Consider the following 23,333-nt stretch of genomic DNA (forward strand, 5'->3'; position numbering starts at 1 on the left):
GGAGTGACATTTTCTGGTCGAATAAAATTTCATAGTCATTTCTATAGCCAAACAGTCAGAGCAAATCAGATACTAAACAAATATATGTAAACGAACGATGAACATCCAAGATTATTTGACTTGATTACATATTGCCCGACATAACGATAAAAAAGCAAAAATAGCAATAATAAGAACAGTAGTTGCAATAATCGAAAAAAAACATGAAAGTATCATGAGAGTATCATGAAGAACATGAGAGTTTTAGCTATTAGCTTTTATGTAAGAGATCAGAATTGCATAAATAATCTGTGTTATCTTTGTATTATGAAAAAATATTTCAATTCGTTAGCTTTAAAGATAATGTTCAAACTTAAACGGCATGTTGTTAAATGGCCTGCTTCAACTGATTCTTTATTGTGTGTAATATAATTAAACAAATGAAATTTGCTTTTGAGTTATCTCACGAACATCATCCCTTGTATTTAATCACCTTATTAGCTAGTATTTATTGTACTCCTACTCAATTCCATAAAAGAAAAATTACTGACACACTGAAGAGAGATTTCAGTTTCGAACACAAACCTTAAATATTAATATATGCAAATAAAGAAAACAACATTATGTATAATCACTTTTTTATTACTAAATAGTATTTCGTATACAAAATAAAAGCTCATGACTTTTGCTGTACCTTCTAAAGCAATTGTTTGCGAAAAGTATCTAGAAAGTTTTATTTATTAATAAAGACGTATCATTTTCAATTATTTTGTGTACACTCTTGCATTTTGTTTTATATCTTAAAAATGGTAATTAAAGGTAGGAAAAACTGTATTATCACTTTATCACATAGTTATTATAGTATCTATAAAATTATTTTTTAAATAACAGTTCAAATTATTACATTATTAATTATCATATCCGTTCATCCGTAATATCTGTATATTTTACTGAACGTTTTGTAAAATAACAATAAATATATAAAATAACAGAAAAAATTAATAAAATAAAAAACTATTTTATGATGTTTCAGTCTTCTCCCTAGGTGATATTTTAATTAGAATAGGCTGACTTTCTCCAATTACAATGTCATCCAAACAGGCAACAACTTCTCGTGGATGAGTTTTTACGTTTAAGAATCGCATAATATATGATAAAGTGAGTTTCACTTCCATCATCGCTAACCGATGGGCTGAAATGTGAAAATATTAAGTTTACTTGTTATTTCTTACTAAATTTTCACTGATAATTACATTTAACAGTGTAAAAGTAAATTTTAAGTAAAATAAAATTAATTGAAATTAATTAATTCAATTCATTAGTAAATTTTTGTAACGTTACTCGTTATTTCGTGTTTTTGTAACGTTACTCGTTATTTACTTACCATTGTAAAAACACATGAAGAGAATAAAAACAAGAACTATTGCTTGTATTACACAAGAATTACAAGTGTGATTCGAGGAACGTTTAGTGTTTTTCATACCGCAATAATCAATTTCTCATTGATCGAAGAAGTTTATAGCAGAGTTTGTCAATACCTTTTTGTATTATTTATGTGGCTTTAATATTTTAACTTCACACGCCTTAATTTCAATATATCAGGAAATCGCCTCTAACTACCCAACCTTTGTGATATATGTAGTGCTCAAAACTATTCATTTGGCATTTACTCTTAAATCAACATTTTTATATAAAAAGAATCTTACCAATACATTTTCTGACCCCAGTTGAAAAAGGGAGATAGGAGTATGGATCTCTTTCTTCAGAATTCTCTGGAAGAAATCTGTCCGGATCAAACACTTCTGGATCGGGATATAATTCCGGATTTCTATGCATATGATATAAATCGATGAAATAAACGGAATTTTTCGGAAAACTTTCGTCATCTGTAAATAGAATTTCATGGATAATAATTATATGTTGCTCATAAAGTAGAAAGATTATAATTCTACAATATTCTTATTAATTATCTCAGAAAATTTCATTATAGATTTATTTGAATACACTATAAGCTTTAATAAGATAGACCTTAACGTAGTGTCAATTATCATAGACTTTCTGTCTATGACAATTGATACAACATTAAATTACTACAATACTATGTTACATTACAATAATATAAAGAATGGAAATAATCTTACTAAATCGTAACACTTTTTTAGTACTTCTCATGGTAAATGGCACAGCAGGATATTTTCTCAATGTTTCCTAGATTATACAGAACACATAATAATTAGACACTATACGTAAACGATTTAATATAAATTAAATCGATATTTTCTAATGTTATTAAAATGAAATTATTATCTCTTCAACTTTTATTTAAAAATGTCGAAATTGGCCACTCGTAACAAAAATATTTCTTTTTTTTTTAAGATTAAAATTCTAGAACTGGCAATGGATTTACCACAATGATGTCAAAATTCAGAACAATTAACACATTTAATAGCACAAAAATAGAAACTGATGCCACTAAGTTTTCCGAAACATAGAATATACTGTACAGGACCATTCATGACAAATTGAATTATCATATCAGTTGAATTGACAAGTGAGGAAACATAAAATTTATGAAGCATAAGAAAAACTGGTGTTTCATGAATCAGTGACTCGACTCTTTCTGAGTGTTGATTGTAGTTGTTAGGTCAATCAAAGTTATATGAAGTAACATTGCAATATCTTTTAAATAAAGTATTGAGGTGTAGGACAATTGCAGTAGTAGATTTGGTGCAGGGCAGTCCAATACAGAGATAATCAGATGGCAAGCAGTCGATAAACGTAATGCTCATGATGTGGGAATAATTTCAAAACAGAGAAACCGTCACCATAACAGCAAGTGGAGATCAATGAAAATCAACGTCTCTTTGTGAAAATCATCGAATGGCTTTAACTCCCGGTTTCACAGCACAAAGGCATTCTCCGTGAGTTTTCTGCTCCCTTTGATATATTAATATCAAAGAAAGCAATTTGTAATGATTAAAAAGGAGTTTTATGTTAGGTGAAAATTATTCTTTTTTTCGACAATTATCCCCATCTTTTCAGGTACTATGAGAATCATCTGTCAATATAGAACCACTGAACTATTCTTGTTCTCTCTCTTGAGTCGAAATACACTTTGGAAATGTGATTTTTGACGCGATGACCTATACACGGATCATAAGATAAACTATCAATCCTCAAACGTCAAAGATAACAACTGCTATGGTGGAACTGATGTTGGTGCGAGAGATCGCTGCACATCCCAATACATCCTCAAAGATTGTACCGGAGTATGCACCAATAAACCATGGCCAACGACACTTCAAAGAAGCTTGCTATGGGCTGAGCGCTATACAGATGAGATCTCTGAATTACATACAGGACAGGCTTTTTCGGAGTGTCATTAGATCTAATTAATTTTTATAGACAATAAAAATATTTGCGTATTCGTATTGTTTCCAGACCAGAATCTGATTATCCGTGTTTAAAATTCTCTGCATTCATTCAAACCTCTCTGAGGGCCTGCCAAGTGTTGAAATGTGCTTTTGTTAAGTGGCGTGTTTATTACAATAAAACCTTTACAGAACCTCTAAAAATGTATGCTTGTCAGGGAATCAAACACTTCTGGTTTTTCTGGAGATTTTGACGTCGTGTTTCATGTATGTTTGGCAATATATACATATCTTTGAAAGTAAATTATTTATTTTCAGTTTGTACGACTAATAATCTTTGTTGTCATGTGGTATCTGGGTACAAAATTTCATCTGAATAACGAAATACTTTTCCACACATCTAAAACGTGTGCTTGCTGCCTTAATTAATTTTACACACCACAGTATTACTACTGCTACTAACCTTATATTAAATCTGTAATACTTAACTCATAACGTTTGTATTAATTAATGATAACTATGCACAAAGTTTGAAACTTACCTTAAGAACACATTCCAAGTATGCCATTTTCGATAAATCTTCTTTTGTCGTTGTTCGTGACGGATCATCTCGAAATATTTCATCTAACTCTTCCTGAATTTTCTCTTGAATCTTCGGATGTCTTCCCAATTCGTACATAGCCCATGTCATTGTTACAGTAAACGAATGATGACCCTATTTTATTAGACATTATAAAAGTCTGTGGTTTATAAATAAATATTTAACAATACAAAATAAATAACGATTTTCCTTAACTCGACACTTTATGAATGTCACTTGTAAAATACATTTTTATGGATAAGGTGAAAACATAAAAATTTTAAATTAGACATAATTAATGATGGCGATAAAAAAATCGGTATAAACACACCAAAAGTGCAATAAGACAAAGCATGAGTGCAGCACAGCATAGAATTAATTAAAAAGGTTTCTGTACTTTTTTCGATACTTCTTGGAAAATTTTATGCTTGTGCCCTGATGATTTGAGCGCTTTTTCTTTTCTTGTGCTACTTGCAGAAAAACACAGGCTTACGAAAAATTTAAATAATTACATTTAACGTTTTGATATCTTGAAATGAAAGAAAAGTTAAAATAAATTGTAAAACGAAAACAATTCTACAAGAAACTTTACTAGTGGAGTCACATTTTTCAGATTGTTTTAAATAAAAAATATTTTATTTGTCCAAATCGACTTCACATAGTCAGTGACACCTCGAATGACCTATTCTCCTAACCAATCAACGTGATTTAATTATGTAAATTTTGCAAATCGCTCTACTTGTGTCTTTCATGTTTGATTATTTGCAGACTTTGTGTTGCAGATAGCTTTAAAAGTTCAAAAACTTAATTCTCTGTATTAAATTTAAATGATTGATAGTTACGGTGTATGTACATAACAAGCATCTCAAGTTATGTTAATAATGCAAATAATTATTTATCAAACTGTGAAATTGTTATTCAACACAAACTTAAATTTGGTCTAGCATAGAACAATCATAGTGTAAGGAAAAGAGATTTATGAAAGCAAAGAATGCTAAATCACATCGCTTAAGCTGCAAAGATGCAGAGGCCCAGGACTTGTCTGACAGAAACCATACATATGTCATTTTCTTTGTGAGTCTAGAAGAAATAACAGGGTTACTTTCTGTACTTCCACTAAAATCTACTAACATTTATACAAGTATCAATGGATATTATCAACGTTGAACTTACCATTTCCACGTAAATTGGCTGGACAAATAAAGCATCGTTTTCTGTTTGCAGTAATATAAACTCTTCTAACACACGCTCCTGGACACAGCGGAGTTCGCATCACTTATGAGTGAAGTAGGCTCAACGGATCAACAGTGGTAACATTTGAGCTGGAATAGATGGCCAATGAGTGCTTGGACATTTATTATTCACTATATCTTCAACTTCCAAAATCACTTTGAGCTCTTAAAACAGAAAGACAGGCCTCTGCTGAAAAATTTAGATCTTGACAAAGCTATTTTTTGTCAACATGATGAAGCATCTGCAATTAGGATATTCAAAATGAATGGTTTAATGCCACATTTCCAGTCAAATGAATTGAATGAGGATATCTGATTTAATAGCTTTCCAAAACGTCTGGTTTGACACCATTACATTTCTTTTTTTAAAGCTACATAAAATATAGTTTTCCAATTACAATTGAAAATGTTACACAATTTCAACAGCGCATAATTTACATTTCAGCAGAGACAGCGACAAAGTAGTTTTGATGAAGATTGCGAAAGAATTTATTACAAGTTTTCCTTGCAAATTGTCAGGTGCCACAGAATGCTTATTTTGAACACTTAATTTCCGTTGGACATTCAAAGATAGGTTTAGTTTCCTTTATACAATGAAAAGCAGTATGAAATTATAAGTAATGATTTAATTTTTTCTGCAAGCCTTTTACACAATTAACACAGCATATTTTCAACAAAGAAAAAAATCTTAATTGAAAAAATTACTCTTAAGCATTAGTGGGCAACATTCAATACTATTTCAAATACAATATCTTTATTTTTGATGCTATGCTGGTATTCTTGCTTTGTCATGGTCATCTATGATGCGTTTTGTACAAACACCCTACATTATGAATGTGATATTGTTTGTTATTTTACAGTCGTGAATGAAACTAAAATCACGAAACATATATCGGTACTTACTGCTCCTAGAAAAGCCATTACGTCATCAACGACATTTTCTATTGTAACATCAGGATGATTGGTCATCAAATAAGGTAGAAGCAGATCGATAATCGACAATGCCTCTTTTTCATTTCTACGTGAAACTTTTGTATTTAAATCTTTCTGTCGTTCAATAACCAACTGAAATTATCAAGATATTATAAACAACAATAAAAGTTCTACAGAATATACTTACACGAAATTGAAACTTTTTCATGATACTCAACTCGTTTCAAAATATCCCTCCCAATTCTTTTGCATTCATTAAATTTACGACCATGTTTTGTAAAGGAAAAAATAATATTTGGCCATAAAAATACATTAAGGAGTCTCATTATAAGAGATGACGACAATCTATAAATACAAAATTATTTGTCTTTATTAAAATGACTTCTCTATACAGCTTTGAAGTCTGAATTTTATGTATTATTATCAATTAAGAAGTAAATGTAAATGCGAATGAAATTTTATTTAATATATATTCTAAATATTTATTTGAAATGCTCTAGAAAGTCATTTCTTCTTGCAATAATTAAANCGGTGGAGGTGTAAACTGGTGCCGGAAGAGAGGGAGAGGAGAAGGGAAATGATACTAAAACTTAACTTACATAACATAATGTAACAATAACTTAAAAATAACTTAGATAAAAAAATTATTGTTGTTTATTTTCCAGAGTTTGGAGAAAAATGATTTTTAAAGTTACCAGCATTCTAATGTTGTTAATAACGCGTGTTAATTGCATGTTTGGCAGAGATAAGTTAATATATTTTCATGTTTTTGTGTTTTACCTTCAAATGGATGTTTTTAGTCAAATACTTGAAATAATTCAATTATCTTTTTCTATTATCTAATACACTGTAGTAATATATAATATTATAAACTGAAAATAAGCACTTTTTTCTTTCAAATGTTAATGTGTAATCTTCGGTGATGTCATACCACGTCTGGGTGGCTTGTATTTTTTCACATGTATTTAACAGATTTTCTTTATGTAAACTTTTTTTGATTATTCTGTGTTCTTTAAATTTACCTTTGTATGTTTTTTCATAATTTAACATTTTAATTTGGTTTTGTGAACCTGTCACTTCTGTGATAATACCATGGGGATTATTTTACTTTAAAATATATAGAGGCGCATTTTCTTTTACTTAATCATGCCTGTCTCTTCTATGTAAGATATAGATGTTGCCGTACACATTGTAAACTATACACGATACCTGCATTATCTGTTTTTTTTTTTTTTAGTTTTTGTACCAATCTTATTGTGGAATATATTTCTTACTTTATTGCATAATGTATGGGCAATACATATATTGAATTTCAGCATTATATTGAAAAGTTATTCGAAAATATTTTTTATATAACAACTATTTGTAGGCTGCTTTTTGTTTAACATTTTTCATCGTTCCTATAAAAAAACAGTGAATTTACTACTTCTTCTATATTGATCTTGGGTAATCATTTAATAAATATTTTTTATTAATATTCGTCACTCCTTCTATTATATGGTGTTCGCATGTAGTTCTATTAAACATTTTCTTTCGATTTATAACGTACTCTTTCTTTTAAAAGTTCGTCGGGTAGTTGTAGCAGAAATCTATTGTTTATTAATATTACAAGTTTTTTTCAAAAGTGCTGTACGTGAATCAGGTTGGCTGGTTTAGGATTGTAATATTTAATCAATTATATATAATACACATAATTTAGTTCATGACTCATTATAACTAAAAAACATTTTTTGAAAAAATACAGGTACTAACGAGATAAGAACTGATAAGGAGTATGTCATCTCAATTGCGTTTTATAGTAACTAATATCAATAAAGTATATATTCATGACTGTTGTCTACAAAGTTTTCTATATAATAAATCTGTAAAGTGCGATACTCTATGCTTTGAATTTGAACCTGCGACTATACTGTATTAATATTATAATTTTATAAATGGAATCATTATAAATTTGTTCTAGAACATAAAGAAAGTAGACAGGCCGATACTCTTTATTATGAAAAGAGATATGTCAGAGTGTAGGAAAAGCCTACGTGCCATATAGTCAGAGTGTAGGAAAAGCCTACGTGCAATCGCTTCTCACTACAACATTTCAAACAGAACCATAAAGTTTTTCGTGAGGACATAGCTGGAACACCGCAAAGTGTATACCCTATAAGTTTATAGAATTTTTCGAAAATATCCTTAAGACCAAAGAATGGAGCTTTTCCAGCAGAATCTTTTGGTTACCGAAATGATGTTGATATGTTTCTCCAGAACATTATGGCAAGCAAGAAACGTAATGCCACCACTATAAACTATGAAGAGAATTTCAGAGCATGAAGTGGAAAAAACCGGAGTAGAAACGTTGCCGAAAGCTCAAAGTACGAGCATGAAATGGCAACGTGCTACTTGTGGCTTTCTGTTGTCACTTTAATTAAGAACTTTCCAGTCAACGTGTATCGTTACCTGCACACGCAGAACCTCTACCCTCCCTTTTGCATATAAATATACGTTTTACTAATTAATAATTATGATATATCGACTCGAACTTCGTAATACGAGACTGAGTTATGTAATGAAAAATAGGAAACAAACAATCAGTGAAGATTTTAGCAGAGATCAGATTCAGATCCGTAATCCTCAAATAAGCAAAGAGTTATTAGAGGTGTGTAATTTATTATTCTGTTGAACAAACCATTCTTTGGAGATCTTTACAACAACGGCATTATAAACCTACTAAATTAAGAGAAAAAATAGATCATTATAAGGTATATATTTAATATTACTTACACGTCATCAACTTTGTCATAAATAGGAAACAGATTAAAATTTTTCCAACTTTTCGGAAATGATAACACAGTTTCTGTAACAAATAACTGTTAATTATCAATATTAGTTTTGCATTTTTATACTGCTAGTTCATAAATAGTATACAATGATGCGAGAAACTTGTGCTGTTAAGTGACATAATCACGTTAGCAATTACTCTAAATTATAGAAACGAACAATTAAATTGTTAAAAATAAAATTATAAAAAACTAAAATGAAAAAAGATAATTAATTAAAGCATAATGTTATCTGCAATAAATTGGGAATAATAAATATTTAATTAATTTAATTTTTATAAACAAGAAGTTTTCATCAATACAAGACATCAAAATTTAGACAGTAAATTCGTTTTGTTATGTTTCTCACCAAGAAGTATATAAAAAACACGTTTTTTATAATTGGTAAAATGGGTGTCCAATCCGCTTGACATTTTTCTTTAAGCTCAGCTACAAGTTCTCTTGCATTTTCATCAATAACTGACTGAAATTTATCAATAGTCTTTTGTGTAAATGCAGGAGCATGTAATTTTTTTCTAATTCTCCATCTGTCTCCATTTCTAAAATGAAAACAATGTACACAAAATATTGTTATACATTAAATGCTTCTATCATATAAAAATTAAATATAAAAATAATAAACTCATACTAAGAAAGAAGTCATTAAAAAGATTAAAACTTTCAATAGTGAAATTGCCTAATGAATTTATTTATATATATATTACTTTCTTTATTTAATATATCAAATAATTCCACCATTATTACCTTTTTTGCATGAAAATGGTAAATAAGATAAAATACATTGTTACTGTATAGTGGCATTTCTATATTTCGTACTTATACTTTCATACTGCAAGAAGAATCGTGATTTCTTTTGTGAAACAGCCAACTTTGTCATATTACATAATATATCAGCGTGTTGGAAAAGTGAAGCTTTGAATCCAAATTGTGGTCACTTGACCACCTTCCGAGTTTAAAATACTTATGAAGAACCATACGCTGTTTATTTATGATCTGCAGCGAGTGCTTTCAACACTTTCTACAGACAATCTCGCATACTATAAAAACAGATATCAGTACTGTCATTTTTTAACGATGAGAAGATGCACGTATAGATCCGGTTTCAAGCAGAAGCGAAAACAGAGAGTATTGAAATAAGTTTATACTTGTATCGCTTTCTTAAAGAGAGCGCTTTACTTGTTATCAAACTACCACGTATATTTTTTATACCAATGGCGGACGAGAGAAAAATTTCAATGCTTTTAGCGAACTTCAGCAGACTTACATAAAAAGCAGGCACTCCTTTCTACCACGCGATTTAAAAGAATAAAAAGAATTTATTTACGCATACGAAATGCTAGAGACTCTGAGTAATTACTGCAAATTTTAAAAATAGTGTGCTAAAAGTCAGACACCAAAAGCAACTTTCTTTGGCTGAAAGTTAAGAAAATAGTATACATTGGTTCCCTACAGTAAATATAAAAATAAATTGTTCACTTTCCCAGAAATTCAGCAGAACTCTTATTAGACACTAAAATGTGGTAATGCTTTACAGCTAATAATACAAAATTATAAATAGATGTTTAGATAAATTAGTTGAAAATTATAATTAATTATATCTTAGATCAATTAAAATAATACTAACTAAGGCCAGTAGAAAAGAAAACGAACCAACAGTTTATAATAATATGTTCAAAATAAAATCTGTATCCGAACCAAAATATAAAGTGTATGAGAAGATAAGAATAAGTCAACTCAAAATTACTATAACTTACAAAATTATAAACTTATGGCAAATAGCATGGTTAAATTAACTAGTAATCTACAAGAAGAAACCATTCGGAAATACAATAAAATATTTTACTCAAGCCAAATTAGATCTTGTGATTACGAAGGGTATGACTCCATGTCCATTAAATTAAACTTTGATAAAAACATTCACCATCAAAGCAGGAATTTTATTGTGAATTGAATTAAACTATCATATCACATGAAAAGTAAAGTCATGCACACAAAATTTGGAATGATTTTAATACTAGAAAATGGAGATATTTTGATTTATATGTTAAATTCGATTTATACCATGTGTATTCAGCAGAGAATACAATTTTACTAGAAAACTTAAGCTTTTTCTGAAACAATATAGATTAATGAACTTTTAACCCACTGCCATAGGCCATCAGGTTTTAAAATACGTTTAAGTAAATCTTTCACAAATAAAANAATTCAAAATTCCTATAACTTACAAAATTCTTATAAACTTATGGCAAATAGCATGGTTAAATTAACTAGTAATCTACAAGAAGAAAAAACAATTCGGAAATACAATAAAATATTTTACTCAAAACAAATTAGATCTCGTGATTACGAAGGGTGTTCGTGTGTATGACTCTGTGGACATAAAATTAAACTTTGATGGAAACTATTACCATCAAATCAGGAATATAATTGTGAATTGAATTAAACTATCATATCACATGAAAAATAAACTCATTCACAGAAAATTTGGAATGATTTTAATATTAGAGAATGGAGGTATTTTGATTTATATGTTAAAACCGATTCATAACATGTGTATTCAGCAGAGAATACAATTTTACTAGAAAACTTAAGCTTTTTCTGAAAAAATTCTGGCCATCAGGTTTTAAAATACGTTTAAGAAAACCTTTCACAAATAAAATATTCAGTTTACTATATACATTTCAAGTATTTTATCAATAATTACAATTTAAAAATACAATCGCTGTCATAATATTAGCAAATATTAAGAATATTACAGACATTTGCATTAAAACATATAAATTAGACCCAGCTACTATACAGCACAGTTATTAGCACGAAATGTCGTGTTAAATACATGAGGAAAAGGATTAGAATTAGTGATGTAACGAATATTCGGTTACTATTCGGTATTCGGCCTATTCGGCATATTTTTCACTATTCGGCCGAATAGCGAATATTTAATCACTATTCGGCCGAATACCGAATACCTAAAAACAGGAGTAATAAATAACAAAAACACAGTAAATTAATCATTTCGGTACTTAGATTTAACGTTATCGAGTTAGTGTTGTTTGTATATATTTATTTATAACTTGTAACATGCACAAAATAAAAAAGAAAATAATATTAGTCACATGTATTCACAATTTATAATTACAAAGATCAGCACACGTACACGTCTATCGTTGGAGAATCCTCGCACATCTGAGGGTCTGACCCTGCCTATCCTTCTTTTTAAGCGCTCGTCTTTGCTCTTCCCTTTCTCTTTCCTCTATCGCTCTAATCCATGTATGCCTGTGCATACATCATAATACGCGCTCACGATACTTTCGATTCGTCACTTTTCCGTCCTAGAGTTCCCATTTTACAATTACGTGACTCAGCCTGATGATAACGGAGAAAAGAGACAGATAGGACGTCGATATAAGTCACAGTTATGATTTCACAGATTCGAGACAGCTTGATAGCCCGAACGGCTCCAGGCTTTCGCCCGTGCGCGCTAAGTGACTTACATTACAAGCATTTAGCTTTCCGAAGTCTATGGCAACAATTGTTTGACATCGAGGGGCGCGAATTTCGTGACAATAAGCTGCCTCGACTTGTTCGATTATGTTATCAACTCAATTGCATACTTATTTTCACATTTTCATTTCGCGGTCATTCTCTGTTCTTTTTCCGTTATTTACAAGTGTAGGTCATTTGATATCATCATTTATCACATACTTCCATGACACTCTTGTCTGTCGGCTACAACTGCCAAGAATTAACGCGATTGGCGAAGCGTAGTGACAGCAGACCAATAGAGAGCAGGATCCTTNTTATATTTAATATATATTCTAAATATTTATTTGAAATGCTCTAGGAAGTCATTTCTTTTGGTAATAATTAAACATCAATTTTTTTATTTATGATTTGAATCTAAAGCTTGCATTGCATCCATTCTTATCTCTATTGAATTTTATTGTCTCTGCACACTGAGACAGTTGCAAGGGTTAATTACGCCGTATAGTCAGAGTGTAGGAAACGCATACGTGCAATCGCTCCTCACTACATCATTTCAAACAGAACCATAAAGATCTTCGTGAGGACATGGCTGGAACACCGCAAGGTGTATACTCTATAAGTTTCTAGAATTTTTCGAAAATATTTTTAAGACCAAAGAATGGAGCTATTCCAGCAGAATCTTTTGGTTACCGAATTGATGTTGATATGTTTCTCCAGAACATAATGGCAGGCAAGAAACGTAATGCCACCACTATAAACTATGTTGAAAATCTTACAGCATGAAGTAAAAAAACCCGGAGTAGAAACGTTGCCGAAAGCTCAAAGTGCGAGCATGAAATGGCAAGGTGCTACTTGTGGCTTTCTGTTATCAGTTTAATTAAGAACATGCCAGTCAACGTGTATCGTTATCTGCACGCGCAGAACCTCTACCCTACCTTTTACATATAGGTATATGATTTACCAATTAATAATTATGATATATTGACTCGAACTTCGTAATAAGAGACTGAGTTATGTAATGAAAAGTAGGAAACAAACAATCAGTGAAGATTTTGGCAGAGATGAGATTCAGATCCTTAATCCTCAAATAAGAAAAGAGTTATTAGAGATATTAAATTTATTATTTTGTCTGAATAAACCATTCTTTGGAAATCTTTACAACAACGGCATTATAAACCGACTAAATAAGGAGAAAAAATAGATCATTATAAGGTATATACTTACACGTCATCAACTTTGTCATAAATAGGAAACAGATCAAAATTTTTCCAACTTTTCGGAAATGATAACACAGTTTCTGCAATAAATAACTGTTTATTATGAATATTAGTTTGGCATTTTTATAAGGTTAGTTCATAAATACAGTAATGCGAAAAACTTATGCTGTTAAGTGACATAATCACGTTAGCAATTTCTTTAAATTATAGAAATAAACAATTAAATTGTTAAAAATAAAATTATGAAAAACTAAAATGAAAATAAAATAATTAATAATTTAAAGCATAATGTTATCTGCAATAAATTGTAAATAATAAATATTTAATTAATTTAATTTTTATAAACAAGAAGTTTTCAGCAATACAAGAAATCAAAATTTAGACAGTAAATTTGTTTTGTTATGTTTCTCACCAAGAAGTATATAAAAAACACGTTTTTTTATAATTGGTAAAATTGGTGTCCAATCCGCTTGACATTTTTCTTTAAGCTCAGCTACAAGTTTTCTTGCATTTTCATCAATAACTGACTGAAATTTATCAATAGTCTTTTGTGTAAATGCTGGAGCATGTAATTTTTTTCTAATTCTCCATCTGTCTCCATTTCTAAAATGAAAACAATGTACACAAAATATTGTTATACATTAAATGCTTCTATCATATAAAAATTAAATATAAAAATAATAAACTCATACTAAGAAAGAAGTCATTAAAAAGATTAAAACTTTCAATAGTGAAATTGCCTAATGAATTTATTTATATATATATTACTTTCTTTATTTAATATATCAAATAATTCCACCATTATTACCTTTTTTGCATGAAAATGGTAAATAAGATAAAATACATTGTTACTGTATAGTGGCATTTCTATATTTCGTACTTATACTTTCATACTGCAAGAAGAATCGTGATTTCTTTTGTGAAACAGCCAACTTTGTCATATTACATAATATATCAGCGTGTTGGAAAAGTGAAGCTTTGAATCCAAATTGTGGTCACTTGACCACCTTCCGAGTTTAAAATACTTATGAAGAACCATACGCTGTTTATTTATGATCTGCAGCGAGTGCTTTCAACACTTTCTACAGACAATCTCGCATACTATAAAAACAGATATCAGTACTGTCATTTTTTAACGATGAGAAGATGCACGTATAGATCCGGTTTCAAGCAGAAGCGAAAACAGAGAGTATTGAAATAAGTTTATACTTGTATCGCTTTCTTAAAGAGAGCNATTGTTACTGTATAGTGGCATTTGTATATTTCGTACTTATACTTTCATACTGCAAGAAGAGTCGTGATTTCGTCTGTGAAACAGCCAACTTTGTCATATTATATAATATATCAGCGTGTGGGAAAAGTGAAGCTTTGAGTCCAAATTGTGGTCACTTGACCACTTTTCGGGTTCAAAATACTTATGACGAACCATACGCTGTTTATTTATGATCTGCAGCAAGTGTTTTCAACACTTTCTACAGACAATGTCGCATACTATAAAAAACAGATATCAGTACTGTCATTTTTTAACGATGAGAAGATGCACGTATATATCCGGTTTCAAGCAGCAGCGAAAACAGAAAGTATTGAAATAAGTTTATACTTGTATCGCTTTCTTAAAGAGAGCGCTTTACTTGTTATCAAACCACCACGTATATTTTTGATACCAATGGCGGACGAGAAAGAAATGTCAATGCTTTTAGCGAACTTCAGCAGACTTACATAAAAAGAAGTCACTTCTTTCTTCCAATGCGACTTAAAATAATAAAAAGAATTTATTTACGCGTACGAAATGCTAGAGATTCAGAGTAATTACTGCAAATTTTAAAAATAGTGTGCTGAAATTTAGACACCAAATCAATTTTCTTCGGCTGAAAGTTAAGAAAATAGTTCACATTGTTTCCCTACGGTAAATACAAAGATAAATTGTTCACTTTCCCAGAAATTCAACAAAACTCTTATTAGACACTAAAATATGGTAATTCTTTACAGCTAATAATACAAAATTATAAATAGATGTTTAGATAAATTAGTTAAAAATTATAATTAGGGGAGACCGGGGCAAGATCGGCATGTTAAGCTTTACTTAAATTTTGTGTAATAAATACTGCTGTAAACTGAAAAAAAGCTTTGCATATTGTCTATTGGAATGTTACCTTACTATAGAACTGGTTAAAATCAGTTTGGAAATAAAAATAATTAAAATAATTACAACTTTACAAGAAGAGAGAAATTGACGAAGTTGCCCCGGGTATAGGGGCAAGATCGGCAACTTCTCTCTTTTTGTAAAGTTGTAATTATTTTAATTATTTTTATTAAAGTTGCCCCTGGTATAGGGGCAACAGTAATGGGGCAAGATAGGCACGTATATAAAATTATGTTATTAACAATGTATAAGTTGGAATTCACTATTAAAACAAAGAAATACAAATCCAACACCCATTTAATATTATTACAACGAAATGCAAGTTCAAAGACATATATACATGAATAACAAATGCAAACATGTTTTCATTTATCATCTGTTTGATTTTTATCCTTTGCTTCTAATGTGGCTTTATGTTGCCGATCTTACCCCGCTAGTCATGATTTCGAAACATTAAGTACAACCCTGAGAACAGAATGCCAAGCCACGATCTGGCCACGTGAATAAGTTGAAGTTACATCCTTCTAACAGGAAAAGTAACTTTCGTTATCATGGAATTATAACAAAACCTGCCAATTCAATATAAATGGAAAAAAAATATTATATGGAATTGAACGAAAATGAAAATTTGCTTGATAATTCAACTACGCTTGTTGGAGAACAATAAAAACACTACACTCAACAAGCCACCAATAAAACTCAACTGCCTAACCTATAACCAAAGTCTCCTTTTAATTTGTTTTTAAAAAAAAAGAGATTGACAAACTTTCCCGCATGCCGAAGTTGCCGCGGTCTCCCCTAATTATATCTTAGATCAAATAAAATGATACTAACTTAGGCCAGTAGAAAAGAAAACGAACTAACAGTTTATAATAATATGTTCAAAATAAAATCTGTATCTGAACCAAAATATAAAGTGTGTGAGAAGATAAGAATAAGTCAATTCAAAATTTCTATAACTTACAAAATTCTTATAAACTTATGGCAAATAGCATTGTTAAATTAACTAGTAATCTACAGAAAGAAACAATTCAGAAATACAATAAAATATTTTCCTCAAGAAAAATTAGATCCTGTGATTACGAAGGGTATGACTGTATGTCCATTAAATTCAACTGTAATGAAAACAATTACCACCAAAGCAGGAATTTTACTGTGAATTGAATAAAACTATCATATCACATGAAAAACAAAGTCATGCACAAAAAATTTGGAATGATTTTAATATTAGAGAATAGATATATTTTGATTTATATGTTAAAACCGATTCATACCATGTGTATTCAGCAGAGAATACAATTTTACTAGAAAACTTAAGCTTTTTCTGAAACAATTCTCTATTAATAAACGTTTCAACCCACTGCCATAGGCCATCAGGTTTTAAAATACGTTTAAGAAAACCTTTCACAAATTAAATATTCAGTTTACATATTTACATTTTAAGTATTCTATCAATAATTACAATTTAAAATTACAATGTCATAATATTAGCAATTATTAAGAATATTAGAGACGTTTCATTATAAATTAGACCCAGGTCGATAGTATACAGCACAAATATTAGCACGAAATATCGTATTAAAAACAAGAGGAAAAGGATTAGAATTATTTACTGATTACGATATGATTTTCTCTCTTTCAGTATTGATTACCATAGTTAAAAGCCCTGTTCCTTTTAAATTTAAAATACATATTTAAATCGGGCAACGTTGCTACCTCTGGGCCTACAAAGCAAGAAGTACAGTACAGTACTGTATTTATTTTTTTGCGTTAAAATCTCTGTAGAACAAAAACTGAAAGTACGTAAATTTTGGAAATATTTTGGCCATCCGAAAATTACTTCCACATAGTTACATAAAATACGTGTAAGGGATAGTCAATTTATCAAAATTAGAAAAATATGCATGTAAATAATCGTAGCCTGACAAAATTCATACCAAAGTTAAATCTATACATACCTGGCAACAACTGTACGGGAATGCAACAATACATGACAATGGTCGCTAAAAAGATAATTATGATATTACCACTTGTTTTGTGCACACATATAGCCAGCAGCCACTTTTTCAAACAGATATAATGTGCAGTATGATACTCTTCTTGGGCGCCTCTATGTTCTGTGGCAAATTGAGTCTAGCCTCTTCTTGCCATTGAAAATCACAACGGTAAGGTGAGAGAAAAATACATTTGTCTGAAACATTATTAGAGGTGAAAAGAGGAAAATGTTTAGGATATACCAAAAGTTAAAAATAAAGTTTTGAAGAAAATGAAAAATGAAAATAACTGTGAAAGGATGGCTGAATTTTTTTGTTTACGTGCTAAAATATATGCTTTGAAAGATATAGTTGAAAAAAAGCAAAAGGTGTCAAGATATATGCTTAAATTCAATAAATATAGTCAGTGAAAGTAGCATTATAAACCAAAATTATAAGAGATATGTTGGATGAAATTCACATTCACATTGACATAAGATTTAGCAGTCCTGTAACGTGTATAACTTTCTTTTATGAGATTTTATAATTCTTAGGGACGAGTAGCATATGTATGTATAATTACTGATTAGATATGCCATAGCTATTGAGTAATTCTGAGAAAACAGTTTTATAAAAATATACAGGAAATTAATCAAAACTAAAGTAACAACTTTTAATTAAAGCAATCACATATTTAAATAAGCTGTAGTTTTCATCTAAGAAGAACTGTATTAGTAATTCAATATTAAAAAATCATTTTAAAATTTTACTTACCTNCCCTTTCAGTATTGATTACCATAGTTAAAAGCACTATTACTTTTAAATTTAAAATACATATTTAAATCGGGCAACGTTGCTACCTATGGGCCTACAAAGCAAGAATTACAGTATTGTATTTATTTTTTTGTGTTAAAATCTCTGTAGGACAAAAACTGAAAGTACGTAAATTTCGGAAATTTCTTGGTCATTTAAAAATTATTTCCACATTGTTACATGTAAGGGATAGTCAATTTGTCAAAATTGGAAAAGTAGCATGTGAATAATCGTAGCCTGACAAAATTCATACCAAAGTTTAGTCAATACATACCTGGCAGCAACTGTACGTGAATGCAACAATACATGACAATGATCGCTAAACAGTTATGATATTACCACTTGTTTTATTCACACATATAGCCAACAACCACTTTCTCAAACAAACAGCTATAATGTTCAGTATGATACTCTTCTCTGTTTTATTTTCCTGGGCACCTGTATGTTCTGTGGCAAATTGATTTCAGCCTCTTCTTGTCATTGAAAATCACAGGTGAGAGAAAAATATATTTGTCTGAAACATTTGTAGATGTGAAAAGAGGAAAATATTTAGGGTATACCAAGAGTTAAAAAGAAAGTTTTGAAGAAAATGAAAGATGAAAATAACTGTGAAAGGATGGCTGAATTTTTTGGTTTACGTGCTAAAATGTATGCCTTGAAAAGAAAATTTCAAGACATAGTTGAAAAAAAAGCAAAAGGTGTCAAAATATATGCTTAAATTCACTAAATATAGTCAGTGAAAGTAGCATTATAAACCAAGACTATAAAATATATGTTAGATAAAATTCACATTTACATTGACAGATGTTTTTAGCAGTCCTGCAACGTGTATAATTTTCTTATATGAGATTTTATAATTCTTAGGTACAGTACGAGTAGAATATGTATGTATGATTACTGATTAGATATGCCATAGCTATTGACTAATTCTGAGAAAACAGAAAATAGTCTTTTAGAAATACACAGGAAATTTTTCAAAGCTAAAGTAACAACTTTTAATTAAAGCAATCACATATTTAAATAAGCTGTAGTTTTTATCTAAAAAAAACTGTATTAGTAATTCAATATAAAAAATCATTTTAAAATTCTACCTACCTGATGAGTAATGAATCTGTCATTATACCTTTATCAGCATGCTTCATTATAGGTCTATCAATGTTTTCATCGTCTTCCAATAGCATCTGAAATAAAATTAGATAAATATTAATTTGAATATATTTTCGTGAGTTGATGAATCATATGCAATTATAATAGTCGTATCTTCTAATAAAAAAATCAAATGGAAATTATCGAATAGTAAATTATTTAAGTCTGGTTAACATTACTTCACAAAGTTTATGATAATATTTTAATACTTTATATCCGAATCATATTCGAAATAATGGAACATTACTCTTCATTACGGATTTAAAATATAATGAAATTTCAGTGTAACCTGACAGTAACTGAAAACAACACAGAGTGTGTGCCATTTTAATAAAATACTGTAATTAAACATCGTTATAGAACGTAAAGATAAAAAAATACATATAAACGAGTAAACAAAAACGATTTTTCACTACCTCCAATGGTCTATAAAACAGAGACGATATAAGTAACATAATAAATTTATTACTAAAAGTTAGGTAGAACATGGTTTCTTTTAGACATAATCACTGTGAAAATTGAGGTATTTGTGGTATCTGTAGACAAGCTTTGTAATCCCCTCTTTACATTATGATGCTGCCAGTGACTCGAGATGAGCCTTTAAGGTTGCAGCAACATTCTATGAAGAGAGGATTTCAAAGCTCATTCACAGGCAGACAAAAGCCTCAATCTTCCCGGTGATTATATCGAAAAGTAACCATGTTTATACCTAACTTTTGGTAAAAGATTCATTTTGTTATTTACATTTGTCTTTGTTTTATGGGCTATCGGAGGTTGAAAAACACCGCCCTCGTAGATTATATTACATACGTTTAAATACAGAATAATAAAAAATTTTTTTGTGTTTATAAACAATTTCAAAATTTTATTGTCTTCTCATAAACAGTGTATGAANATCAAAACTAAAGTAACAACTTTTAATTAAAGCAATCACATATTTAAATAAGCTGTAGTTTTCATCTAAGAAGAACTGTATTAGTAATTCAATATAAAAAAATCATTTTAAAATTTTACCTACCTGATTAGTAATGAATCTGTCATTATACCTTTATCAGCATGCTTCATTATAGGTCTATCAATGTTTTCATCGTCTTCCAATAGCATCTGAAATAAAATTAGATAAATATTAATTTGAATATATTTTCGTGAGTTAATGAATCATATGCAATTATAATAGTCGTATCTTCTAATAAAAAAATCAAATCGAAATTATCCAATAGTAAATTAGACATAATCACCGTGAAAATTGAGGTATTTCTGGTATCTGTAGACAAGCTTTGTAATCCCCTTTTTATAAAATGTTGTTGCCAGTGACTCGAGATGAGCCTTAAGGGCGCAGCAACATTGTAAGAAGAGGGGATTTCAAAGCTCATTCACAGACAGACAAATGCCTCAATTTTCACCGTGATTATATCGAAAAGCAACTATGTTTATACCTAACTTTTGGTAAAAGATTCATTTTGTTATTTACATTCCTGTTTGTTATATGGGCTATCGTAGGTTGAAAAAAATCGCCCTCGTACATTATATTACATACGTTTAAATACAGAATAATAAAAAAATGTCTTGTGTTTATAAACAATTCCAAAATTTTATTGTCTTCTCATAAACAGTGTATGAATAAAATAGTGTTAATTCTTTTTGTACACATCTACAAGAAATTGTTACGGTGTTTTTGTTTCGTTAATTAATTATATCGTATAAAAATATTTAAATTTGGCTTACTTTCATAAATTTCGGATGAAATACAAATACCCATTTCATGAAAATCAGGTTCATTGTAATATATCCTTTCGATGTCTTGTAATCGTAAGTTTCATCTATTATCATGTCCATTCCTATAAAAAAATAAATTGATTCGTGATATTAATGTTAAAAATAACAAAACACGAATGCAAAATTATTTCTTTACATTGAATTTTTTGTGTAATTGAATGTACAGTGACTTTTTACACGCTGCAACTAATTGACAACAGCTTTTCATTTGACAAAGATGATTATTCTTTGTATATAAAAAGTCTCTTCTTAGTTAATTATTTTTTATTGTAATTAATTAAATAGTTTAATTTTGATTACGTTTATTGATTATATATAAATCAAACTTACAGAAATGTTAGAAACACTAATAAGAATGAATGATATATAACAATGCTCTGCGTGTAAATAAGAGAAAAAAATGTTTTTTGTTGTGCTTAAAAATTATTCGTTGAAACAACGTGAACATACCAATTTTTCTTGCTTTTAATTTCGATAAAAGTTTTAAATAAGCATTCAGTTGGCTTCTCATATTAAAATCCTTGAAATTCATCATCCAATCACATACAGTGCTTTTTGTGTATATAATTACGAGGAAACATAATAGACTTATAACTGTATAAATCACTCCTGGAGAATTAGCAATTTGCAGTATGTTTTGCATGTTTATCTTTCTGAAAAAAAGAAAAAAACTGTTAAAATAATACTTTAATTGACGTTTAATAAAATAATGTAAAAACATGCATTAAGTTTTACTCTCTGTAAGAAAAGAAACGTAGAGATAAACATTTTCAAATACCTAACAACCAATAACACTTTAAACTATGTATTAGAGTGACAAAATACATATTATTATGTCAAAAATGGTCTTTCTTTTCAATAGTACTTTATTAGTAAGAAGAGACTAAGGTTCATTATGTGTTATGAGTTGTTGCTCATTCTCCGAACTCAAATTATAATTATAATAGTATTATAGCTTTATTTAAATTATTTGTTTATAAAATCCATTACATGATTTAAAATAAATAAATGAAGTTAGCAATAAAATTTCTCAGCAATAAGAGTCATTATCTTACTATTGCTCGTGCAGAGTTTACTTTAATAAATATTACAATGTAGAAGTAGAAGCAGTATTATTAGCTTTAAATATATATCTACAATAAAGACATACATACTTACATATACATAACAATATGCATAATTATAAACATATACTAAACAATATGAGAGTAATGAGAACATTAATAAATTTACATAATGATAAATATAATAAAGGATCTGATAAATGTTATCATTGATTATGTGCGTACACAATGACGTTTTTAAATTTTGTATTAACAGAAGCAGTTTTCGATATTTTTAAATTCAAAATTAGGTACACTAAGATGAGTTAAAGGTATTAAAGTATGATATACGAAAGTGCGAATTGTATGAAAATGGAAAACTTTCACACAACTGATATCAAATACTAAATTAAAATATTGTTTCATATTACAGATATAAACAATACAAAAAAACAGTTGCAACACTTTAAAAGAACGAATAAATCTATAAGTTTAAATTAAAATATCGTTACTTACTTTTAAAATAATATCTATTTTTTATTTTGAAAATATATTGTTCATACTTGTAAGTTCTTCTGTAAAGTTAATACTAGAGTTATTATCTTTCTTCGTTTTTTAATTGGAATTAATATCATGGGTTACATAAGCAACAAGTGTTTAATTTCGATGTCTGGGTCAGTGTGTTGGCACTTTGATAAAAGTATTCATTACAGAATAATATTTTTTTAAAATTAAAAAAATACTCTAACCGTTTTAATAGCAAATTTCTAAATCAAATTTTCTACTATTTTAACAATTAAAGTAAAATTAACG

At 29.2% G+C, this 23,333-nt stretch overlaps 1 protein-coding gene across 3 annotated transcripts; it reads right to left on the reverse strand.

Annotated features, from left to right (window-relative positions):
* Window positions 1-609: 609 nt before the first annotated feature.
* On the reverse strand, window positions 610-23,120 carry LOC111631621 (cytochrome P450 3A19-like). 3 transcript variants are annotated; one of them, XM_023375903.1, is made up of 12 exons: window positions 23,037-23,120; window positions 21,928-22,130; window positions 21,427-21,539; window positions 20,720-20,805; window positions 14,039-14,229; window positions 13,634-13,706; window positions 6,314-6,440; window positions 6,066-6,227; window positions 3,892-4,065; window positions 2,121-2,187; window positions 1,686-1,865; window positions 610-1,171 (listed from the first exon to the last, which is right to left on the reverse strand). In XM_023375903.1, the coding sequence occupies exons 2-12, from the start codon at window positions 22,118-22,120 to the stop codon at window positions 999-1,001; spliced, it is 1,539 nt and encodes a 512-aa protein (XP_023231671.1). In that variant the 5' UTR covers window positions 22,121-22,130; window positions 23,037-23,120; the 3' UTR covers window positions 610-998. The 3 variants fall into 3 exon arrangements, with proteins under 3 accessions (XP_023231671.1, XP_023231674.1, XP_023231672.1); XM_023375904.1 differs by having other exon boundaries at window positions 1,016-1,171; window positions 1,686-1,807; XM_023375906.1 differs by lacking the exons at window positions 20,720-20,805; window positions 21,427-21,539; window positions 21,928-22,130; window positions 23,037-23,120 and adding an exon at window positions 19,651-19,730.
* Between the last annotated feature and the right edge of the window lie 213 nt (window positions 23,121-23,333).

The sequence above is a fragment of the Centruroides sculpturatus genome, unplaced genomic scaffold (assembly GCF_000671375.1).
Source record: "Centruroides sculpturatus isolate CEXI.00-Female unplaced genomic scaffold, Cexi_2.0 scaffold650, whole genome shotgun sequence".
Classification (NCBI taxonomy): domain Eukaryota; kingdom Metazoa; phylum Arthropoda; class Arachnida; order Scorpiones; family Buthidae; genus Centruroides; species Centruroides sculpturatus.

Coding starts and splice junctions, on each gene's coding strand:
- LOC111631621 (XM_023375903.1), bottom strand. CDS start 22,120: ATGCAAAACATACTGCAAATTGCTAATTCTCCAGGAGTGATTTATACA. Junction 20,806..21,426: donor TTCATCCGAAATTTATGAAA/GTAAGCCAAATT, acceptor ATTTTATTTCAG/ATGCTATTGGAAGACGATGA. Junction 4,066..6,065: donor TAATGGCTTTTCTAGGAGCA/GTAAGTACCGAT, acceptor CTAATAAAATAG/GGTCATCATTCGTTTACTGT.